Source organism: Rhinolophus hipposideros, assembly GCF_964194185.1.
Source record: "Rhinolophus hipposideros genome assembly, chromosome: 6".
NCBI classification, from domain to species: domain Eukaryota; kingdom Metazoa; phylum Chordata; class Mammalia; order Chiroptera; family Rhinolophidae; genus Rhinolophus; species Rhinolophus hipposideros.
The window spans coordinates 84,568,884-84,590,798 of record NC_138052.1 but is presented as its reverse complement, the minus strand read 5'-3'; the positions used below and the strand labels follow the sequence as shown (position 1 = coordinate 84,590,798).

Sequence of the window (21,915 nt, the reverse complement as noted above, 5' to 3'; positions counted from 1 at the left end):
CAAGTTTAGAACTTTAGAAGTAAATAGGATTTTAGAGATTTTATCTAAATTCTTAATTTTACAGAGGAGATCAAAGGAGATTAAGTAATTTTCTTAAGGTTATATAGTTATTAACTGGAAGAGCCAGGTGTCTTGGCTGAAATGGAATAATAGACATTTCAGGAAGTGAACAAACATTTGCTAACATGAATTGATGCAGTTTTATAAAATGTATTTCTCCTTGGGTTAATAATTTAAATATACACTATATCATATAAGTTTACACTAAAGGCCTTAATGGGTCTACTAATAAAGACATGTTCCCAGAAAGTCTTAGTGTTTCTGGATTTTCTCTTATGGCCTTTCTTTGAAATAGATGTGGTGTTTTTTGGTTTTTGGTTTTTTGGGGGTTTTTTTGCTTGATGCAGTTGCCCTCTGCTGATAGAGTTATTACTCTTTCTGGCAGTAGTACTATTTCAAACCATCAGTGTAGACTCTATATGATAGCCTGAAACTAGGCTATCTGACTCTGTAATTTAATAGTTTTAAGACTTTTTAAGACTTTGCACGAAATTCCTTGACCTATCTGTAGGGAAAATAATAGCGTGATTGTGAACATTAAATGAGGTGATATACATGAGTTCTTACTACAGTGCCTGACATCTAGTAAGTCCTCAACAAATGAGAGCTATTATTTTATTGTTCAAAAGTAAAGAACTGAGACAAGATAATTTTTCTCAGATTGTTCTTTTCATGTGCATTACATTTGACTTTGTTTCCAGTGCTGTTTATTGAGGTCATTGGATCAGGGAGAGACCAGAGACGGTATTTTGTTTTCTTTTTGGCCTCTCTCACTAGTAAAAATATTATAATTGTTTGCTTTTCAAGAGGATACATAAGGGTCTATAGTACAGAGTAATTCATTTTGTAAGTTAAATATATATTTTTAATAATGTAATTGTATACATTACATATTTTCTAATTTTCTGATAGTTCTAGACCATTGAAAGCCTCTCAAATGGTGAATTCCTGCATCACCAGCCCTTCTACACCTTCAAAGTGAGTTATATTTCTTGTGTACCCAAAATTTGTATTTTTAAGGATTTGGCTTACCCTAATTTCCAAAAGTATCCCCTCCCCTTTTCTTTATTGTTTCTCTTTTTGCATGATAACTGCTCTGTATTACTATACTTTGGAATTTTCCTGAATCTGCTTTAAACTATAATCTAGGGTATAACAAGTTTTTAACAGTGAAGCAAGTTCAGATGATCCTCTCAAAATTTTGTTCTAAAACTTCTTAAATCATCTGTTAATATTGTAATATTTCCATCCTACAACTCTAGAAATTGACTGATGAGGAGTTTTAAGGATTGAAGGGATGAAAAGGGATGATGAGGGTGTAAAGCACTGTTCCTCAAAGATGCGCATGGAGATCCCAAAGTATCTTTTTACCTGTTGCTAACCAGTCTAGAAATTCTTGTCTTAGACATTGAACTGGAGCTATTCTGAAAGGGGACAGGAAAACAAACACACACTGGAATGTAGCTGTTCTACAAGTATATTTATTTATTTTTGCTTAAGACCAAAAGTTTGTCTAAGAAGGGAAGCAAATACTTTTTTTAAATATACCTCCTCCTTGATTAAATTAGAATGACAGTTCCTGATTGGACAGTTCTAAATGACTTACTTGTCATTGATCTTTAAAATTAGTTTTTCTAAAAATTTGATGTCCCAAAGTACTTTTAGAAAAGAGACACTTTTGTTGTTTAAGGGTTTTGGGGGGCTTATATAACCATAAAATGACATTTGGGAACTGCTATTTTCTTTTCCTCCTGTTAATTATTTTTCAGTGCAATTAAAACCAGATGACTAACATGACTAGAAATCTGAAATGGTACCGATATGAATACTCTTGCCCGTTCTCAAGATACAAATGAGCAATACCACTTGGCTGCTTAGAAAGTGAGCAAGTGATGCATTTACAGGATGAATATTTTTCATTACTACAGGCAAGCTGCCTTCTGTGAATATAGTAACTATTAATGGAATGCACTCTTTATGTACCAGATCACTATAGTTTCAAGAAAGAGATGGTTTCATTGGGCATCATTTTACTTGGCATGGTCATCTGTTCAGGGTCTATTGGTATCAGAAGTTGAGAATTGGTCACTAAAGGATGATTAGGCCCTAGAAGACCTGTCATGCCGATCAAACTTAAAAGAGGCTGAGTTATGAACCGAATATCATTGGTTCTACAATGTCCTTTGTCACATTTGACCCCGGCATATTAGTAGCCAGGTGTCACCCTCATTCAGCAAAGTATTTATGTGGATAAACAAATTAATATGTTCAGTTTTGCATTGGTAAGCACGAATTCAGAAATGAGGAATTAAGGTGGCTAATTGGCTATTTCTAAGTTATACTAAAAACCTTTTTGAAGACATAATGGGAGGCTCTTCAAGTGTTCAGGCTGGAGTGCACTGATATCCTGGCTGCTCTCAGCCACAGACTATGTTTGGGCTTATCACTGACCACTTGCCTCTTTTCTTTGATCTACATTGCTGTGCAGTTCTCTTGGTTTCCATTGTGGCCTCTTATTTCTTGGTGCCATCATTCTGTATGTTTATTTACAGTTTTCACATTTAGATTAATTGCATTTTTCCAATTTCCATTTTATGTTTTTTTAGTATAGCATATGAATTTATGTTAACCTTCATCAAAGAAAATTTGTACTCTTGGACCTTTACCACTTTTTCCTTTAGTTTATTTTCAGCTCACTTAGAAGACAACACAGTAACACCTTACTTATCTGGTATCATTGAAGAATGATATTTGGTATTCCACATAAATGAATTTTTATGTAACTGAAGCTTGCCTTTTTAAGCATTAATCTTCAATTTTTTAACCATTTTAGGTGGTTATATACTCTGTGACTACAGAACTTCTTATATTCTTAAATACACTGAAGATAAATATGTTGTAATGACTTAGGATGAGCATTGAGCATCAGTTATTTCACTGTGTTTTAATATTGTAATGCCCTCAGAGGCTCTTAATTCTTACGAGACAGTTTAACTTTATATTAAATGACTTGATAGTTCTTTATTGCCTTTTTCGTGGTTATTCTCTCTCACTTTTTAGCTCTCATTTCTTGATGAACTTGCTACATTATTTTATACATCATTTCCTGGGAATGAAGGGTCCCTTTCTAAAGAGTAAAGTGCATGGGCTTTGAATCTGCTGCCTTCCTCAGAAGCCTTTTTTCTTACTTTTGAATTCCTGTACTCTGGAAGGTAGAGGTTGCCAGAAATCTGACCTACATAATTGGATAAGTGGAATGTTACTGTTAATTTTAAAACACATGGATCATAATTTAAAAGATCAAAAATTAGTCCTCATGCACTCTGTTGTCTAAAACATTTATTCATTGCTATGTCTGCATGCATTCAGTAGAGTACTTGTTTTATAAAGACAGTAACAAACTTTGGGGTTGATCATTAAAAGAAAAAAGGCACAAAGTGATTGGTTTACTGATATGTAATAGCATAAGAATTATCTAATTTTCAAAGCATGACTCTTGGAGTGGGGCAAAGGTAATGCTTAAATATAACTTTTTGGTATATCTTTTTTTTCTCTTGTTAAATAATTTTCCGTAATGGAAAAGTTTTTTGTTTTATTTTGATATTTATGCATCAAAAGATAACAAGGACAAGTATTTATCAGACTTGTATAGGGTTTTATTTTTTTCTTAAATTACAGGAATTTCCCCTTCAAATCCAAGAGCTCCTTGGCTTTGTGCCTTGATTCAGACAGTGAGGATGAGCTAAAACGCTCTGTGGCTCTTAGCCAGAGACTTTGTGAAATGGCAGGCTGCGAACAGCAGCAGGAAGACCTGGAAAAAGTAAGTATTTCTTATCAAAATTTCTGACAAAGATTTGTATAACTCTTACTCGCCAAACAAATGCCTTTCATAACCAGCACCAACAAACTTAACATACAAGATAGATCATAAACTCAGTGGATCTGTTCACACTAGTTTTGGATTGTGCCTTCTGTAGCTACAAAACAAGTCTGTTTAAAGATGGATTGAGACTTTTTTTTTATTGAGGTATGATTGACATATAACATATTAGTTTCAGATGTACAACATAAGGATTTGATATTGTATATGTTGTGAAATGATTACCATAGTAAGTCTAGTTAACATCCATCACCATCCATAGTTACAAAATTTTTTTTCCTTATGATGAGAACTTTTAAGATCTACTCTCTTAGCAACTTTCAAATATGCAATACAATGTCATTAACTATAATCACCATGCTGGACGTTACACCCCATGACTTCTTTATAACTGGAAGTTTGTACCTTTTGACATCTTTCACCCACACACACTCCCCACCACCCTCCTCTGGCAACCACCAATCTGTTCTCTGTATCTGTGAGCTTGAGGTTTTTTGTTTGTTTAGAGTCCACATATAAGTGAGATCATATGTTATTTGTCTTTGACTTATTTCACTTAGCATAATGTCCTCAAGGTCCATCCATGTTGTTACAAGTATCAAGATTTACTTTCTTTTTTATGGCTGAATAATATTCCATTGTGTATATGTATACCTCATCTTCTTTATTCATTCATCTATCGATGTACTTTTTTTTTTTTTAAGTATTGGGGTGACAATTATTAGGTAAAGTTACATAATGGTCGCTTTTTTGTTTCCAAGATTGAGACTTAAGAAATGAAAGTTGTAGATAAATTGCTTTCTCCTGTTAACCTTCAAAGCTCCTTTAACATATGGGTCCTCAAATTATTACTTTCTTTATTTTGGTACTAGTTGTTAAATGAGAGAACCATAGTAAACATTTTATGTCAACAGGCCAACCACATAAAGGTTTGAATAATGGGTATGAAGGCATGACTACATTATCTTCTATCTTGACACGTAATGATAGCTAATTCTTTGAAGATACAAGCTTTTCTAGGAGTTTGCAACATCTTATACAACTGTTTGATTTTAAATCTCTCTTTTGGTAAGGTAATTATTTTAGTAGTTATTTTTTGTTCTGACTCGTTTCCCATCTTACTTTAAAGCTAAAGGTGTTTGTGGTTGCTACCTTGAATGAGAAATCATAAAAAATCAGAAATTCTCCCAGAAACAAAAGTTATTCAGAAAATAACTATGAATATTTACATAGTGTTGATGTCGTTTTTATTTTTCTCATTTATTAGAAAAAAATAAAACTTGCCAACATTTAAAAAGGAATATTAGGTATAGTGACAGAATATTTACAGTATAATCTATGTATATCTGAAGAAAATACAGTATTATCTCTGATGGATTTTAAGTGAATTTGTTTTACTATTTTTATATATTTTCCAAATTTCTACAAAGAACATACTTAACACTTACTATAATCAAGAAAATAAACATGTATTCTTATGTAGTTATTATTCAAAGAATATTAGGTTTACCAGTAAGTTTTTATATTGTTATTGATAGTTAAATAACCCAAAGCATCAAAGAAAGGAAACTCTAGAAATAAAATAAACTCACTTTAAACTCTTCAGATTGCTATATTTGTACTCATTCTAGTTTCCTATAAAAGTAATTCTCTTCTTCAGGATTCAAAATCATGCAGAATAGAGACTGATAAGCCTGAATTGGAAAACTCGGGATTTGATGGAATGAGTGAAGAAGAGCTTCTAGCAGCTGTTCTAGAGATAAGTAAGAGAGAAGCTTCACCATCTCTGAGTCATGAAGATGATGATAAACCAACCAGCAGCCCAGATACCGGATTTGCAGAGGATGATATTCAAGAAATACCTGAAAATCCAGATGCAGTGGAAACTGAGAAACCCAAAACAATCACTGAGCCAGGTAGGTTTAATGAAAATATCTGTTAAAGAAGGCACAGCTGTGTTCCACATCCTTGTGGTGATACATGGCTTCTGAATAACGAGAGGTGAAATGGATCTGTATAATGTATAACAGAGCTAATGATATTTTCAGGCTTTTTTTTAACGGTTTTAAAAATGAGAAATAAATAATGTGAGTAGTACCCAGAGGCTGTATACCCTTTGGGTGTACATCAGAAGAAAAGTCAGTATTCTTATGTATATTTAATAAATGTTTGTGTCAGTTTTTGGTCACTTTTCTCTCACCATTGCTCTCTCAGAAGTGTGAATAATTCTTAATTTTTCTATATTTGAACAAGTTTTAGTGTGCAGTCGTCCCTCAGTATCCATGGGGGATTGGTTCCAGGACCCCCACCGATACCAAAATCCACATATGCTCAGGTCCCTTATATAAAATGGCTTAGTATTTACATAAATCCTATGCACTGCCTCCTGTATACTTTAAGTCATTTTTAGATTACTTACAATACCTAATACAATGTAAGTACTATGTAAATCGTTGTTTACTATATTGTTTAGGTAATAATGACAAGAAAAAAAGCCTGTACACATTCAGTCCAGATGCAACCATCGTAGGCCTAAATACTAGTACATATCAGCAATAAAGTAGCAATTTTTCTTCAAGTATGTTCAATCAGTGGTAGGTTGAACCTGGATGCAGAACCCACGGATATGGAGGGCTGACTGCATAAATAATTCAGGTTCTCCATTCTCTTCTGGGTTCATCCTTTCGTAATGATAGAAAGATCACTCAACTAAGAGGTCAGATCTTGGGACTCTAGTCTTGGCTATACCACTAACTAGCTATGAATTACTAAATAGGTAATTTACCTCTTTGATACTCAGTTTTCTTATCTGTGTATGGGGATCTACCAGACATACTTCTGAAGGTTGAGAATAGAACATTAGGTAATTATAGAGATGAAAAATTATTTTTGTGGTAATTATTATATTTTGTTATTTCTCAAGTTGTCAGTGGGAACAGCAGAGCTGAGCCTCTTTGCCTTGCACGATGGGTATTTTAAGATTTTTAGGCAGAAAATTTTTACTACTTCTTCCTATCACCAACTCTGACTTTTTTCTCCTTATATTTCTGACATCTATATCATTTAGCTAGCTAATGTGTTTCAGTATATCAAACCTAGAATTTTGGAGATGAAGAGAATAGTAGTGTATCACAGAATTGCTTTCTGTATTCTTGGGGTTCGGGCCTCATCAATTTTGAATTATTTTATGTGCAAATGAAATAAGAATTACTGTAGCCTCAATTTTGGGGGGAAAAATAGCTGATGATTTTTGTTTATCAGAGTTCTTTTTATTCCCTCTTGATGCAAGTATTCTTATGAAATCCCCTTCTCTTATTAAACTTACTGCCCTTAGGTATCATTGGTTAATATTAGTGCGTTTGTCCCTTGCCGATTTATTTCCTGCTTTCAGCTCTTTTAATTTTGTCTCAGTCCCACATCTCCTTAAAATTAACAAAGGAAGTTCTAGGTTGTCTATGCCAATGGAAAACACTGAGGTTATCAAAATCATTAATAATCACAGATGGTTTACAACTATAGCAGCTTTGGTGAGAACGAACTTGTTTGTAAGTACTTTATATGGAAGAGCCTCTATTCTTTAGTTACTATCGTCCCCAGTTGGATGCTGGCCACGATTGTTGTGTTTCCTGTTTCTTTAACCTCACTATTCCATTCATCTTCTTACTATAACTAAAACCTAAAGACGTTGTTTCTCCTGCAGTTCTTTTTTTTTCTTTTTCAGTTCTTTTTTTTTTTAACATGGAAAATACTGAGCAAAGACAAAAGTAGAGGGATGAGTGTAATGAACCTTCCCCCTTGAACCCATTATCAACAATAATTATAAAAAAAAATGAATCCAGTCTTGTTTCATCTGTATCACAGCTTCCGTCTACACCCCTTTCCCTGGATTAATTAGAAGTGAATCCCAGATATTAGATCATTTCATCACTAAGGGTTTCAGTGTCTCTAAAAGTAAGAAATCATTTTTAAAAACATATCCTCAATCCCATTGTCATACTTTAAAAATTAACAATAGTTCTAAGGAATGATCAAATTTGATTAAATCCTCCATGAGTCAAATCTGGAGAGAAGTTGAAGAATAAATGGTGAACATTTATATGTATATATCCTACACCAAGATTCATTAATTTCACATTCTCTTTTCTCTACCCCACCCTGTGTGTGTGTGTGTGTGTGTGTGTGTGTGTGTGTGTGCGCGCGCGCGCGCAGCAGTTACCCAAAAAGTAGGGCCTTAAAACAACAGTAATTTTAACATCGCTCATAATTCTATGGATTGGCTGGTCTTAGCTGGTAGTTCTTCTGCTCCGTGTGATGTTGGCTGGGGCTTGTCAGGGCCACAACATCCAAGATGGCTTACCTTGGCATGTTGGTTAGAAGGGCCCACTGGGAGGACTAAATACCCTCTCCGTTCCTCCCTTCCCCTCCCCTTGCCCATCTTCCTCCCCGTCTTCTCTTTTCATGTAATCTCAGGCCTCTTCCTTTCCATGTGGTCTCTCCAGCAGGATAGCCAGGCTTCTTACATGACAGCTCAGGGCTCCCAAAAGCACAAAAGGGGAAGCTGCCAGGCTTCCTTAATGATTAGGCTCAAAATGTGCATGGAATCAATTCTAGCACAGTGCTTTATTGGTTAAAGCACTCACAGGATCTGCCGAGATTCATTGTGAGGGGTCTACACAAGAGTCAGAATACTGGTAGGCATGGTTCATTGGAGGCCATACTTAGAGACTACACACACACTTTTCTTTTTTAATGGAACCATTTGAAATTGCAGGTACCATGATATTTCATTCTAAAACACTTCAGCCTAAATCTCCTAAGTATATGGAAATTTTCCTACATAACAATTACCACAAATAAGAATACTAACAGCAGTTCTATATATAATTCCAAAATAGAGCCTACACACATTTCCCTAATAGTCTCCAAAATATTTTTTATACTTTTTTTTTTTTAACCTAAAACCCAAAGTTTACTCACTGTATTTGGTTGTTAGGCCAGTTTTTCTTTGAAAGATTCTCATTTTTTGTTGTACTGTTTTTTAGATATAAGCTATTTTTTCCCCCATACCCTAAAACTTTAGAGGCTGGAGATGGAATAGGTTTCTCCTTGTTACCATTGCCATTTCCAACAGCTGGTCTCCTTTTATCCTACAAAATTGCAGGCTGCTTTGAAGTACATGACATGAGCCTTTGCCACCTCTGATCTCTTCCTGTAGCTGTCTTTTACCTTCCAGCAACTCCCCTCAACATTCTTAGGGCCTTCAGCCTCCTCATGAATGACCCTTCACCAACCCAGTTCCTCAGGAGATTTTCTTCCCCATCTTCATTACTGGCAGAAGTCATACCCTAGACCAGTGATTGTCAAAGTGTATCCCCAGACCATCAGTGTCATGTGGGAACTCTCAGGAAATGCCATTCTTGGCCCTACCCGACAGCTACTGAATGAACAACTCTAAATGTGGAGCTCAACATCCCGCGATTTGATTCCAAATGATGCTCAAGCATACTAAAGTTTGGGAACCACTTCCATAGACTTAGTTACCATCAGTAACTGTACCACCTTTGAAATCCTGATCTCAGATATCCTTCTTTAACCTTCTCTCCTTTGGCTCCCCTACTGTCATATCCTTATTTCAATAATTACTTGGTCTCATTAATGAGACCAATCATTTGACTTTTTGCTATTCCAAGCATTTGACTTCCAGTCATTTGACTTCCAATCATCTGACTGTTTTGCTATTCTTCACCTCCCTCTTATCACTTCCTTCCCCAGTCTATATGCCCTACTATGGTACTCTTTTAGCTCCTTGTTTTCTTTTCTGTCACGGTCACAAAATCTCAACTCTCAGTTCAATTAGCTTCTTATTCTGTGCCTACTTTCACAAGCGGCTGAAGATTGCTGGAGAAAAATCACAAAACTGTTGACTACACTTTCCTCAAATTCGTGATTATACTCTTAAATGGGCACCAGATTCGATTATACTAGTTCTATTATACTTCCTTAATAAATTTCTCTTCTCAGTCTCCATGATCTCTTCCTCAAATCTCCCGTTTTCCTTTCACACACATTCTGCGTTCATAACTTAGCAGTATACTTTTCAAAGCAAATAGATGCAATCAGATGAAAGCTCTGCCTTCACTTTTATTAAGGAGGAAAAGTCCCTGTTCTTATTTAAGGCCAGTCCCTCCCTCCATAGCCAGAATCTTATTCACTTGTGCCTTCTAAAGACTTTCACTCTTGAAATTATGCTCTTTTTCTTCTGCATCAAGTCTTCCTTCTCTTTGAAATTATTCCTGTTGTGCTTTAGTATCACCCATATTTTAAAAACCCTCTTAGGACCTTATGTTTCCCTTCAGCTGCTGCCCCCTTTCTTTGCTCCCCTCACAGCAAAATCATTTGAGAGTTTAATTCATTCTCTCTACTTTCTTACCACCTCCATGCTCTTCTCAGCCCTCTCCAAGTGGGCTCTCATCCCCACCACCCCTTTATATGGTGTTTATCAAGTTTACATTAGCAGTATTTCACACAGTCTACCTACCACTCCCTACTTCACATTTAAAACTTTGTAAACGTTTTTCTCTGAGCTTCCATCATACTGCAGTTGTTGGGGTATTTTCTTCCTCCTAAAACAACTACTCATTTCAGGGTGGTTTGTTTTGCCTCCCGCATCAGAACTCTTTCAATTGTTGGAGTATTCCCAGGACACTGTCGTTAGCTGTGTCTTCTGTTCTACGTAAGCGCTCTCGCTAAGTGATCTCATGGTAAGTACCACAGTGTCACAAGATCAAATTCGTATTTCCAGCCTACCTCTCTCCCCTGAGCTTTAAACTTGTATATTGAAATGCCTACTTGAAATGTCCATTTGATGTTTAATTTTTACCCCCCTTCCCCCAAATATTCCTTCCCCATGTCAGCAAATAGTACCATCATAAATCCAGTTGCTTAGGCCAAAAAAATACATCTCCCTAGATTTTGTTTGTTTTACTTAACACCTCGCATTCACCATCAATAAGTCCAATCAAATGTACCTCAAAAATACATCCTAAATCCAACCATTTATCAACATCTTCATGGCTACAACTCTTATCTTCCATCTCTCACCTGGGCTACCACGACTGATTCCAACGTCTCTTCCTGCACTCTTGCCTCCTACAGACCTTCTTTCATGAACAAAGTGGCCAAAGTAATCTTTCTGAAGCATAAATCACACGGTCATTTAAAAGTTATTGTGACTTCCCATTGCACTTAACCCAAGTTTCCAACCATAGCCTGTCTCCACTCCCCCGCTTTTTCACTTACTGTTTGTTTTAGCCATACTGGTATTCTCTCTCCCTCAAATATGTTAAGCTCATTCTCACCTCAGAGCCTTTGCATTTAAGCTCCTTGAGTGCAAGCTATCTTGCCTTAATGACCACCATATCCCCAGCTTCTGCAACCAGGCCTGGCACATAATAGATTCCTAATAAATATTTGGGGCTCAAGAGAGTAACTATCAACTGAGGAGGAACAGGAGGGATAGGGTTAAGTAAGGTTTCACTGACTCCAGACACCAGACAGACGGAAGAGAGTGCAAAAGCCCACATATGAGACAGGCCATGGCAAACTAGCAGACCTAAAAAAAAGTTCAGCATGGTCTGTATGACTGGAGCATAAAGCAAGAGGTGAGACTAGAGAGATATGCACTCTCCAGTCTTTACATGGCCTAAAGCCATGTTTAGGAGTTTGGACTTTTATTTCAAAAGCATTAGGAAGTTATTAAATACTTTTAAGCAAACAGGTGTTCGATAAAGATTTATATTTGAAAAAAGGTCACTCTGGCTGCAGTGTAGTTTATAAATTAGAGAAGAACCAAATTAATCCTTTGAGACCTGTTAGGAAGTTGTTGCAATAGTCCAGACCAAAAGTTAATGTTGCCTTACGCTAGCATTTTGGCACTGAAAAGAAAAAAGTTGGTGGGTTCAAGAGATAGTTGGAAAATAATGATTTATCTGATATGAGGGGTAGATGAGAAGTCAAAAATGACTCCCAGGTTTCTGTCTTAAAAAAACAACTCTGTGGACAGTGATCCCATTCACTGAAATTCACTGAAATACAGAATGTTAGAAACAGGTTTCAGTAGGGGACGGGGGCAGAGGCAGATGTCATATTCAATCTAAGAATATTGAGTTTTAACACTGTGCAAGTTCCTTAAAAGTGCATCATTATTTTGTGGTCATATTTGTCCCATAAATCTTAAGTAGTTTTTGTATTTATCTGCTATTCTTGTCCAAAAGACAAATGTGTATTACTTTTAGCATATCAAAGTGAACTTTATTTGTTTTCTATCATGTGGATTAATTGCTAGTGTAATTATAGCATTGTATGAGGTACATTGGTACATTGAGTGGTGAAAACTATTGGTTAAGAAAAGTTGTACCTCTGTCACCTTTTATGAGTGTTTTGATGATAAAAGTAATAATATTCATCTTATGCCCTAAAATAGTAGCCTCAACTCCCAAATCTTTCTTCCCCTTGAAATGCTCAACATTACCTAACTTTGAATGTCTCAGTTCCAAATTTCCACAACTTACCTGATTGAGCAACGCAAATATTTATTCCTGGTCTAGTGAGCTAAGGCCAAAGGCTAGGCAGAGCCGCACAGTCTTCAGAGCTGCCTCTTCCAGGTTATGGAGTGGGTCTAATTTGTTTTAATTGAGATCATACTGCTTTTTGTACTTAATGTATCCTTAATTTGCCTCTTTTAATGAATATTGAGTTAGTTTTAATGGTAAATATTCAGTCAGCAATTCAATACAATGAAAAAATGACGACTAGTTGCTAATTTAGAGTCTAAAGCCAAGATGCTGTAAACTTCAAAGTTGCCTGTGCTGTGGAAAAGTATTTATCACTTAAATGGTTAAAATGCATTTTGGAGGCAGGTAAACGATATATGTTCTAATTTTAAAACTACATATAAGGTTAATCTGTAAAGGTAATTCTTATTGATCGGTCATACTTTATGAAAATTTCTTTGCTAAGATAAGAATTTTTGCTTTGGTAAAAGTTAGCAATGGGTGAGTGGGTGGGTGGATGGATGGATGGATGGATGGAAAGTCCTTCTCCCTACTTATCTTTAATGCTTAGAGTATAATGAAATGTTGTTGCTAACACAATTCAAATAACCAGAACAAAATCATGGCCATACTGTTTATCCCATCCCTGCTAGCCATAGTCTAGAGACTGAGAAGGAACAAAAAGAATTGATGATTAATTTTTTTTCTTCTCATTCTCACCCTGGATGAATGTTCTAAACATATATGTTATTTACTTGTTCGGTACATGAAATGTTTATTACATATTTTATGAAAAATATTACATATTTTGTAAATCTCTTGATTTAGAATATGTACAAGACTTAATTTGATTATTAATGTAAAAACGCATACTCATTTAATATACATGGTAATAAATGAGAAAATCTCAATATTAGCTTAATAATTCTAGCCTCATTCTTCATTTACTCTAACAATACTTTATTCCTGGTACTTGATCATGTGACATTATGACCTATGAATATGGCTGTTAATTCTTTTCCATCCTAACCATAGTGCTTCTGGTGATTGGTTAAGTTTCAGAAACCTTGCTATAGATCAGTGGATCTCAACAAAGGGCAGTTTTGTCCCCTAGGGGACACTTGACAATGTCTCATTTTTGGTTGTCACAACTAGGGAGGGGGATGAGGCTACTGGTATCTAGTAGGTAGAGGCCAGGCATATTACTAAACATTTTACAATGCACAGGACAGACCCCCGACAACAACAACAAAATTGTACCACCCAGAATGTGTCAGTAGTGCTGAGATTGAGAAAGCCTCATCTAGATGTAGTAAGATAAATTGTATGTCCCAAGAAAGTTACCTATGAGGTTATGTAATTTTCCCTCTGAACAGTAGAGGTCACTCTAATCCAGAGATTTCGGTTTATTAGAGAGGATTTCCCAGTTATGTTATGTTCTGCTTCCTCAGATCCTGCCAGTTTTACGGAGATAACTAAAGACTGTGATGAGAATAAAGAAAACAAAACCCCAGAAGGACCTCAAGGAGAGGTTGATTGGCTCCAGCAATATGATATGGAGCGTGAACGGGAAGAGCAAGAACTTCAGCAGGCGTTGGCTCAGAGCCTTCAGGAGCAGGTAAGATATTTATATTGCTACTTTCTCCATACCTATCTTTCCCAAGAAATAGAATAATAATAATTAATTCATTAATTAACTGACGTGTTAAGCACTTACTATGTGTCCAGGTGATTTATATGCAGTAAGTCATTGAGCCACCAAAACAAACAAAAAAACTTGTTTGGGGCTTTGCATTGGGTTTGAAACAGAAACATTGACAATTTTTCTGCTTTTAAAAAAATCCAAATGCAACAAAATATATTGTTGGCTACCTCCCATTACTATAATTCCTTGCATGCTAAAGCAAGATGTGTTATTATAGATCACCCCAGGCCAACATTATTTTGCATGCTGTACAAGCAGCCAGTATACCACCGTGATTTTATTGTTTATTTTAAGGCAATGTATTTATTTTGGTCATTTTCTCACAATATAAGTCCTTTCCTATGAATTATTTGAACATAAAATTTTTAGGAATATTATCTGAATATTGTCTGAATTTTAGATTTTAGTCATAGACTAACATCTGCTCCTTATGTAGTAATCTTTTCTCAATTTTTAGTTTTTTATGCTTATAAATTGCCAAAGCTGGTTGATTTGCACTGTTGCAGTCACCTGAGGTATCTGACTAAAAGATGATGTTTTCATGGTTGTCTAATCCTATGCAATCCAAGTCATGTTAGTAATAAAAATTTACCCAGACTCCAATGCATGCAGTTTTAGTGTTGCCCATAATCAGATTAAGAAATCTAACTTCTCTAGAACACTGTGTCTCAAGCTTAACTGCACCTTACTATTATCTGGGGAACTTTTAAAAATACTGATCCTTGGGTGGTTCTGCCCCTCAGAAATTCTGACGTAATTCATCTGGGCATCTAGATTTTTGTGATATATAAAAACTTCACCCAGTGATTTTAATGTGCAGCTAAGGTTGAGAACTGCTGCTTTAAAACCATTTCAAAGCCAGCTGTTCTGTATCATTTTATTTATGGAAAGTACCTCCCTGGCTGCCTCATTATCAAGACGTATACATGTCAAACTATTTTACAAATAATATGTAGTCATCATTTTTTTTAAGAAAACTTGTTTTTAATGTAAAAAATCCAAGGTCTGACTTCTTAATAGTAGTACCTTATAGTGCAGAGAAAGAAAAAATTCAGCAACCCTCTTTTTTCGTAGATGAAAGACATATATGTTATTTCTTGTCAGCTGACCGAATTAAAACTCTTATTTTTCTCAGATGTGAGGGTAGGGTTATAAAATGAAGTTTCTTTAGTTTGATATACCCACATCATTCTATTAATAACTCAAAGAGAGTCACCTTCTAGCGTCAGCATAGACTTTATATATTTGAACAAGTTTAAGTAATCTTATTTCCTCTTAGAGAATATCTCTGTTGCTTTCTTGAACACAGTATTATTGCTCCCAGTACTATAATTCAGAATAGCTCATTTTAAGCTTCTTACATACTTTACTAACTTTAAAAACAAGTCTAGAATTGAGGGAAGTATAAAACAATTGCTTAAATTAAATTTTTTCTTTATTCATACATTGTTTGTAAATTCTCTTTTCTCTTAAGATGAGGGGGGGAAATTTATAGTGAGCATTTCCCTATTCCTTTTTATAATTAGTCATCTAGTTGAAACATTTTCAGAAGTACTAATTTTTCTAAGAAAATCTCAGATGTATTAGAAAAGTAACAGTCAACATCATTCATTTAGTATTTACTGAGCACTTATTATGTGTCTTGGTTTCTTTAGCAAGAACAAAAATAGAAATCTATGAATAATACCCTGTGGAAATATTGTTTATCTTGCTGTCATAGACTTAGGGTCAGTGGTGTGCTAGAGCCAGCTCAGTGTCAGCTCGGAGAGCCATCTATTACACACCGCTTTCCAACTCTGCATTCAGTGTCACATTGATAGCTTAAAATTGGCCGTGGTGGGAATGCTTATACCATGGAAATTGGCACACTATAAATCAGGGGAGAGGAAAGACAGCAATTTACTACTAAGTATTTGCCATATGCCAGCTATTTCGTACATGTAAGAAGAAGGGATGGTGTCCTAGTGTCACGTTGAATGGCTTTAGGTTGGCAAGCCAAATGTCACTGACTAGAGGAGATAGCATTTAAGCCTTTTTAATCCCCAAGGTTATGTTTTAGGAGGATGGTGTTGGAAAAAGTAAAGAATTTCTTTAGATCTTTCAAAAAGTCATATTCCAAGCATCCAGAAAATTATGGAAAATATTTGCTTCCACAGCAACTAATTTATCCTCATTAAATAAGTTTAATCACTACCTCTTTAACTACCTTAGTTTTGTTCTTGTCCCTTTAGGAGGTTTGGGAACAGAAAGAAGATGATGACCTCAAAAGAGCTACAGAGTTAAGTCTTCAAGGTGTGGAGATAATTTTAATTACATTTTTTAAAATGGTGAAATGTATCACACAGAGAGGAACATATAAAATGTGTTCGTTATTTTTAATAACAATAACGAATTTGATCACTTCCCAGGTAAAGAAATAGAGTCTTAGAAGTTATTTGGATACCTGTCCTCCCTCCCTGCCAGAGGAAACCACTATTCTAACATTCGTGTTCATCAGTAACTTGCTTTTTGGGGGGAAAAAAAAAATCACATTTATTATATCCATATTCCTAAACCAACGAACTATATATATTATGTATTAATTAAATAGCAAGGACAGTCTGTCTGTAATCCATCTATGTGAAAGCAGTACTGCTACTATTAAGAGACTCCTGGTAGAAGATAAGGTAGCTTCAGTTTCCCCAGAACTCACTCTAGAGAAGTCAGTGGGCAGAGTGAGAATTCAGAAGCATAAGGTTCACCACAGTCATGGCATTTGGCAGAACTAATATATGAACCAGGTACTGGAAGTCCACAGGGGCATGTAGTCATGGGGAATAAGCTCACTATATTTTCTGTTTCTAGATCACTGTAGCCTTTCTCCAGCTCTCAGAAATAGATCAAAACAGAACACTTTGGTGATACAAAATGAGTGTTGTTGGGTGGTCTAGACACCAGGGCATGGAGAAAGAGCAAGAATTTCACTAGCACATGATTGAGACGGTTACAAATCAGAATTCAAGCTAGGCTCATCCAGGCATCCTGTCCTCAGATTAGAAAGATGGTGCTGATGGTGGTGATGACTATCTTGGGTCATATTGCTCCCATGTGGACTAATTGCCCTCTACATCCATGCACAGCTATTCTGAGATCTCCCTAATCATTCCCCTGGGAATTCCCTCTGATTCTCTCCTCTGAATCTCCCATTTCCTGTCTTACTCTGCCTTGTTCTTAATCTGCTTGTGCTTTGATAAGAGAGCATCCCCACGAGTTTTCTTGAAAAAGAGGGGATATGACTTAGATTTTTTTGGAGACCTTGCAAGTTTTATTATATTTGAGTATTTGGTTAATAGCCTGGCTAAGTATAGAATTAATTCCAGGTTTACAGTCATTCTGAAAGTATTGTTTCCCGCCGACTTTATGCTGCTGGATGGGAGAAATCTTGTTTGCAGGGTTGCCGTATGAAAAGTCTAAAGCTGTTTGTTCTTGATCCTGATGTGACCTCTTTTTTCTCTGAAAGCTTGTAGGATCTTCTCTTTGTTTCTGTTGTGATGAAGCTTCATGGTGATGTGCCCTGACATGGGTCTGTTTCGTACATCTTGCTGGATACTTGATGGATCATTTGAATCTAGAAACTTGTGTCCTTGAATTCTAAGATATTTTCACTAACTTTCTGTCTTCCACTTTCTCTCTTTTCTTTTTTTTTGAAACTCCTGTTATCCAGACCTCCTAGTCCAGTCCTCTTAATTTTCTCTTCTCTTTAGTTTTCCATCTTTTTGTCGTTTTACTCTACTCTTGAGAAGTTTCTCCATCCTTATCTCTAACTCCGAACCTTCTTTTGAGTGTTTTATTTCTATCATATTTCTAATTTTTAAGAACTGGTTTGTTTTGTAAATGTTCCTTTTTTAATAAGTATTTTGTTTGTTTTTGTTTGATTTGGTTTGGTTCATGGAAGCAATACCATCTCAATTCTTGAGGATATTAAATATAGTTTGTATTTCTTGTTAGAAGCTTTCCTCAGCTATCTAGTGATCCTTGACTGTCAGCTTATGGTTAAGAATAGGGGACTGAAAAGATGATTGGAAGCTCTGAGCACATGAATAACTAGGGCTTGACAACTTTTGAGTTTTACAGGATGGGACCATTTGGAGGAGGATGTTTCTATTTTATCCTTTCTCTTGGACTGGTCAGATTCCTAAAGAAGGGGTTTCTCATCTATGGCCTTTGCCTAAAGATAAAAGATGTGGCTGCCAGAGTTCTGGGAGCCAAGTATAGGAATAGGGCTGGAGAAGGGATAGGGGCTGTTATAGTCATCTTTCAGTATGCAAACTGTCACCTACTCCCATTTTCAGTATGGTACCCATGGCTTCCTCTGTGCCTGGCATCCTGCAATCCAGAGACTATTTTACGCTCTCCACGGAATAAAGAGCTCCAGACTTATGTCATTGCCTAGCAGCATGAAGTGTTAGAAAGTGGATCTAGGAATCTTTCTCAAACAGCTTTCACTTAATCCTTATTTTTATCTTCCCCTTAGCCTCCAATTTCAGAGGTGCTTCCAAGTTGTATGTTTTTTGAAGATTCTGTGATGTAAATTGGATTGGTTCTCAGTTTTTCCATTACTGGCTTAGGATTTGGCTTTGGGTTTCTTAGGTCTGCTAAGTCCGTCTACCCATCTACTTTTCAGCTTCCAGAAGTTTGGGGCCATAGTCTTTTTCCTGTTCTTCCCATTTTTAGGTAGTCATGTCCTTTCAACAACTGTATGCTGTGATTTTAGTGGAATTAATTATATTTCAAAGCAAAGAGCCATTTATGTACAAATGCTCCTGGAAGTCTTTACTTAAAGCAATTAGTAAAGATGGAGTCTTCCAGTGGAAGCGCATTACTAAAGAAAAAAATGGATCTTGGATTTGTTTGTTTGTTTATTTAGTGTATTTTTAGGTGAGATTCAAGAGTTAAAGGTTGAATTTCCTTTATTTTTGTTAAATTTCCAAAAAAATGATTTAATATTAAAGAGAATGAAAGAATACTGACCTCTTTTCTGTAAGGTAATTTATATTTACTGGTGTTACTTACAATATGCACCATGTACTTCAAATCTAACGTACGGTTTATGTAATACGGAATTTAATAAAATTGGGTTAACTTTCAAATTACATTCTCTTCAGTTTTATTCCTTTCTTACGTGAGTTATATGCCCTTATATATAAATATATAAAAAAGGAAAAGGAGCATTTCTTTTACAGATAGTGGTGCCTGAATTGTGATTCCCCTGCATTTGTTGGGTGAATTGGACTCTAATAATACGTTTTATGTTTTCTTACAATGATAACATGTGTCCTCAAGCTGTTTTTTATCTTCTTAATCATTTTTTTGTGTCTATTCCAAGAAATTTTACAAGACTCTGCCTTTGTGTTCTTCAGAATTTAACAACTCTTTTCTGGATTCATTGGGTTCTGATGAGGACTCTGGAAATGAGGATGTTTTAGATATGGAATACACAGAAGCTGAAGCTGAAGAACTGAAAAGAAATGCTGAGGTAGGTGCCGTTTTATTTCCAGAGTAGAACTGGTTAATAGTCAGTATTACTCCTGCTCTTTTATCTTCAAAGTTTCCATTGCAGGTTCATTTCTGCCTGTTTGGCATCCATGAGATGGTCTTCACTTTCTTTTGTCCTTTGCTCCTCATTTCTTACAAGATTCAGAACAAAATGAAACAAAAACAGAAATACATGCTAACCACTTTATGTCCATGTTAGGTAATTGAGTAAGTAACATGGTTCTCAAAGTCATGTTTATTAAATCACCTTTTAGCTCTACCAAAACTATGAAAACTGTTGAATTAATGATGTTAACTAGAGCACATTGAAATCTTTTTTTTAATTCTTCTTTTTCCTTAAATAATTGCTTTTTTCCAAATTTTTGTAATTTTAATTACTCAGGATCCCACTGTTCTAACAAAACTGTTAGCATTTTGACATTCTTTTGTCATCCCTACCCCCAAGTATTTTTTAAAAAATCATAGTATACAATTTTTATCCTGTTTGTTAACGACTAATTATTAATACATTTTATTTTTAATGGCTATGCTATATTTCTTCAAATGAACATACTATTTTATTTTTAACATTGAGCATTTAAGTTCTTTCTGTTTTTTCACTGTGATAAATAATGCATTGAAGAATTTTGTAAGATTGTAATGTTTTCTGTATTTAGGAATTTTCTCTTAGGTCCCCAGAAGTAAATTACTACATCAAAGTTTATGAATATCTTAATGGTTTCTGGTTTACATACAATATATTTCTTCCCAAAATTGTACCTCATAGTGCTGCCTCTGTGCAGGAATATCCCTTTTTAGTTTTGTTTTATTTTTCTACTAACAATATTTTAATAGCATTTTTAAAAATCTTTAAATATTGACTATTTCCAGCACTTAACTGTGAACATACCATTTTTATGGAGCTGTGGTTACTGTGCGCATTCATGTGGGTTTGAAAACAAGGTAACATTTTGGTGAGACCCACGTGAGTTTTTTAAAAATAACTAAACGTTGTATTGAGTTTCTGCACCACTAACTGCTTGACCATTATTGGGCCTATTGTTAGTTCCAACTTTTCGTTATTAAAGGTAATGCTACACTAAATAATTTTATACAAGTATTCTTTCCTTTTGAATTATTTTCTTAGGATACATTCTTAGTTGGGAGTAGAATTCTTGGGTCAAAGGATATGAACAATACCAACCACTGGATATTTTATTAAATCTGACTACACACACACTAAAAGTTAGCCATCTCAGCTTTGATAATACATTTAAATGTAGTATTTTGCTTTGATTCAAATGAGGAGGTAAGAGTCGTGCCCACTTCTGTTTTCCAGACAGGAAATCTTCCTCATTCCTATCGGCTCATCAGTGTTGTCAGTCACATCGGTAGCACTTCTTCTTCAGGTAAATGGACATCACGAAGTCAGCATTTTATAAATGAAGTAACCAGCATTCACTCCTTATTAGGTCGCTCTTTGCCTAGTTTTGTGAGGTGTGAGTTGAATGCATGAAGAAAAACTTGGAAACCTTTTATCAAAAAAGTAGTTCTAGTGTAATCTATTCCTCCTTTAAATTTTTGTACATTTTTTTGAATGGTTTTTAGAAACATTTTGGGGGGTAATGTGTATGGGGTGGCTGTTTTTTTCTGAAATTTCCTATACCTGAGAAAAATTCAATAATGTTTTTTAAAAACCTGAATTTTCTGATTTGATTTCTTTCAGGTCATTACATTAGTGATGTGTATGACATTAAGAAGCAGGCCTGGTTTACTTACAATGACCTCGAGGTATCGAAAATCCAAGAGGCTTCCGTGCAGAGTGACCGGGATCGGAGTGGTTACATCTTCTTTTATATGCACAAGTGAGAAACCAGCAGATCTGAAGCCAGGGCTGAAAAAGTCACCCAACTCTTTCTTCTTCCTTGAAGGATAAAATGTTTCTATCACTTGATTGATAATTTTTGGTTTTTGTTAACCTTTGCTTAGGGCTCATGTCTTGATTATTTCCTTATAAGTCTAGAATATGTTTATTAATTACTCATCACATAGTTGCATTTAGATACAGAGCTTAAGACTGTTTTATAATAGAAGCTGTCTTCTCATAAACTCTTGGTCTTCTAGTTGTATTCGCTAGAAGATCTGAGTTATATCCATGGGAACTACATAGCATTTTTATGAAAGCTAGCTATTGCCAGCTTCCT

At 35.4% G+C, this 21,915-nt stretch overlaps 1 protein-coding gene across 5 annotated transcripts in view; it reads left to right on the top strand.

The window, feature by feature from the left end:
* Positions 1-21,915, top strand: part of USP37 (ubiquitin specific peptidase 37) — a 76,930-nt gene that overhangs the window by 50,189 nt on the left and 4,826 nt on the right. For 4 of the 5 annotated variants that reach the window (XM_081051033.1, XM_081051032.1, XM_081051035.1 and 1 more), the window contains 8 exons: positions 973-1,038; positions 3,739-3,880; positions 5,601-5,856; positions 13,944-14,110; positions 16,429-16,489; positions 19,597-19,712; positions 21,051-21,120; positions 21,438-21,576. In XM_081051033.1, coding sequence (XP_080907159.1) covers positions 973-1,038; positions 3,739-3,880; positions 5,601-5,856; positions 13,944-14,110; positions 16,429-16,489; positions 19,597-19,712; positions 21,051-21,120; positions 21,438-21,576 — 1,017 coding nt within the window. The remainder of the gene's footprint in view (positions 1-972; positions 1,039-3,738; positions 3,881-5,600; positions 5,857-13,943; positions 14,111-16,428; positions 16,490-19,596; positions 19,713-21,050; positions 21,121-21,437; positions 21,577-21,915) is intronic. The other variant, XM_081051036.1, reaches the window with a different exon arrangement.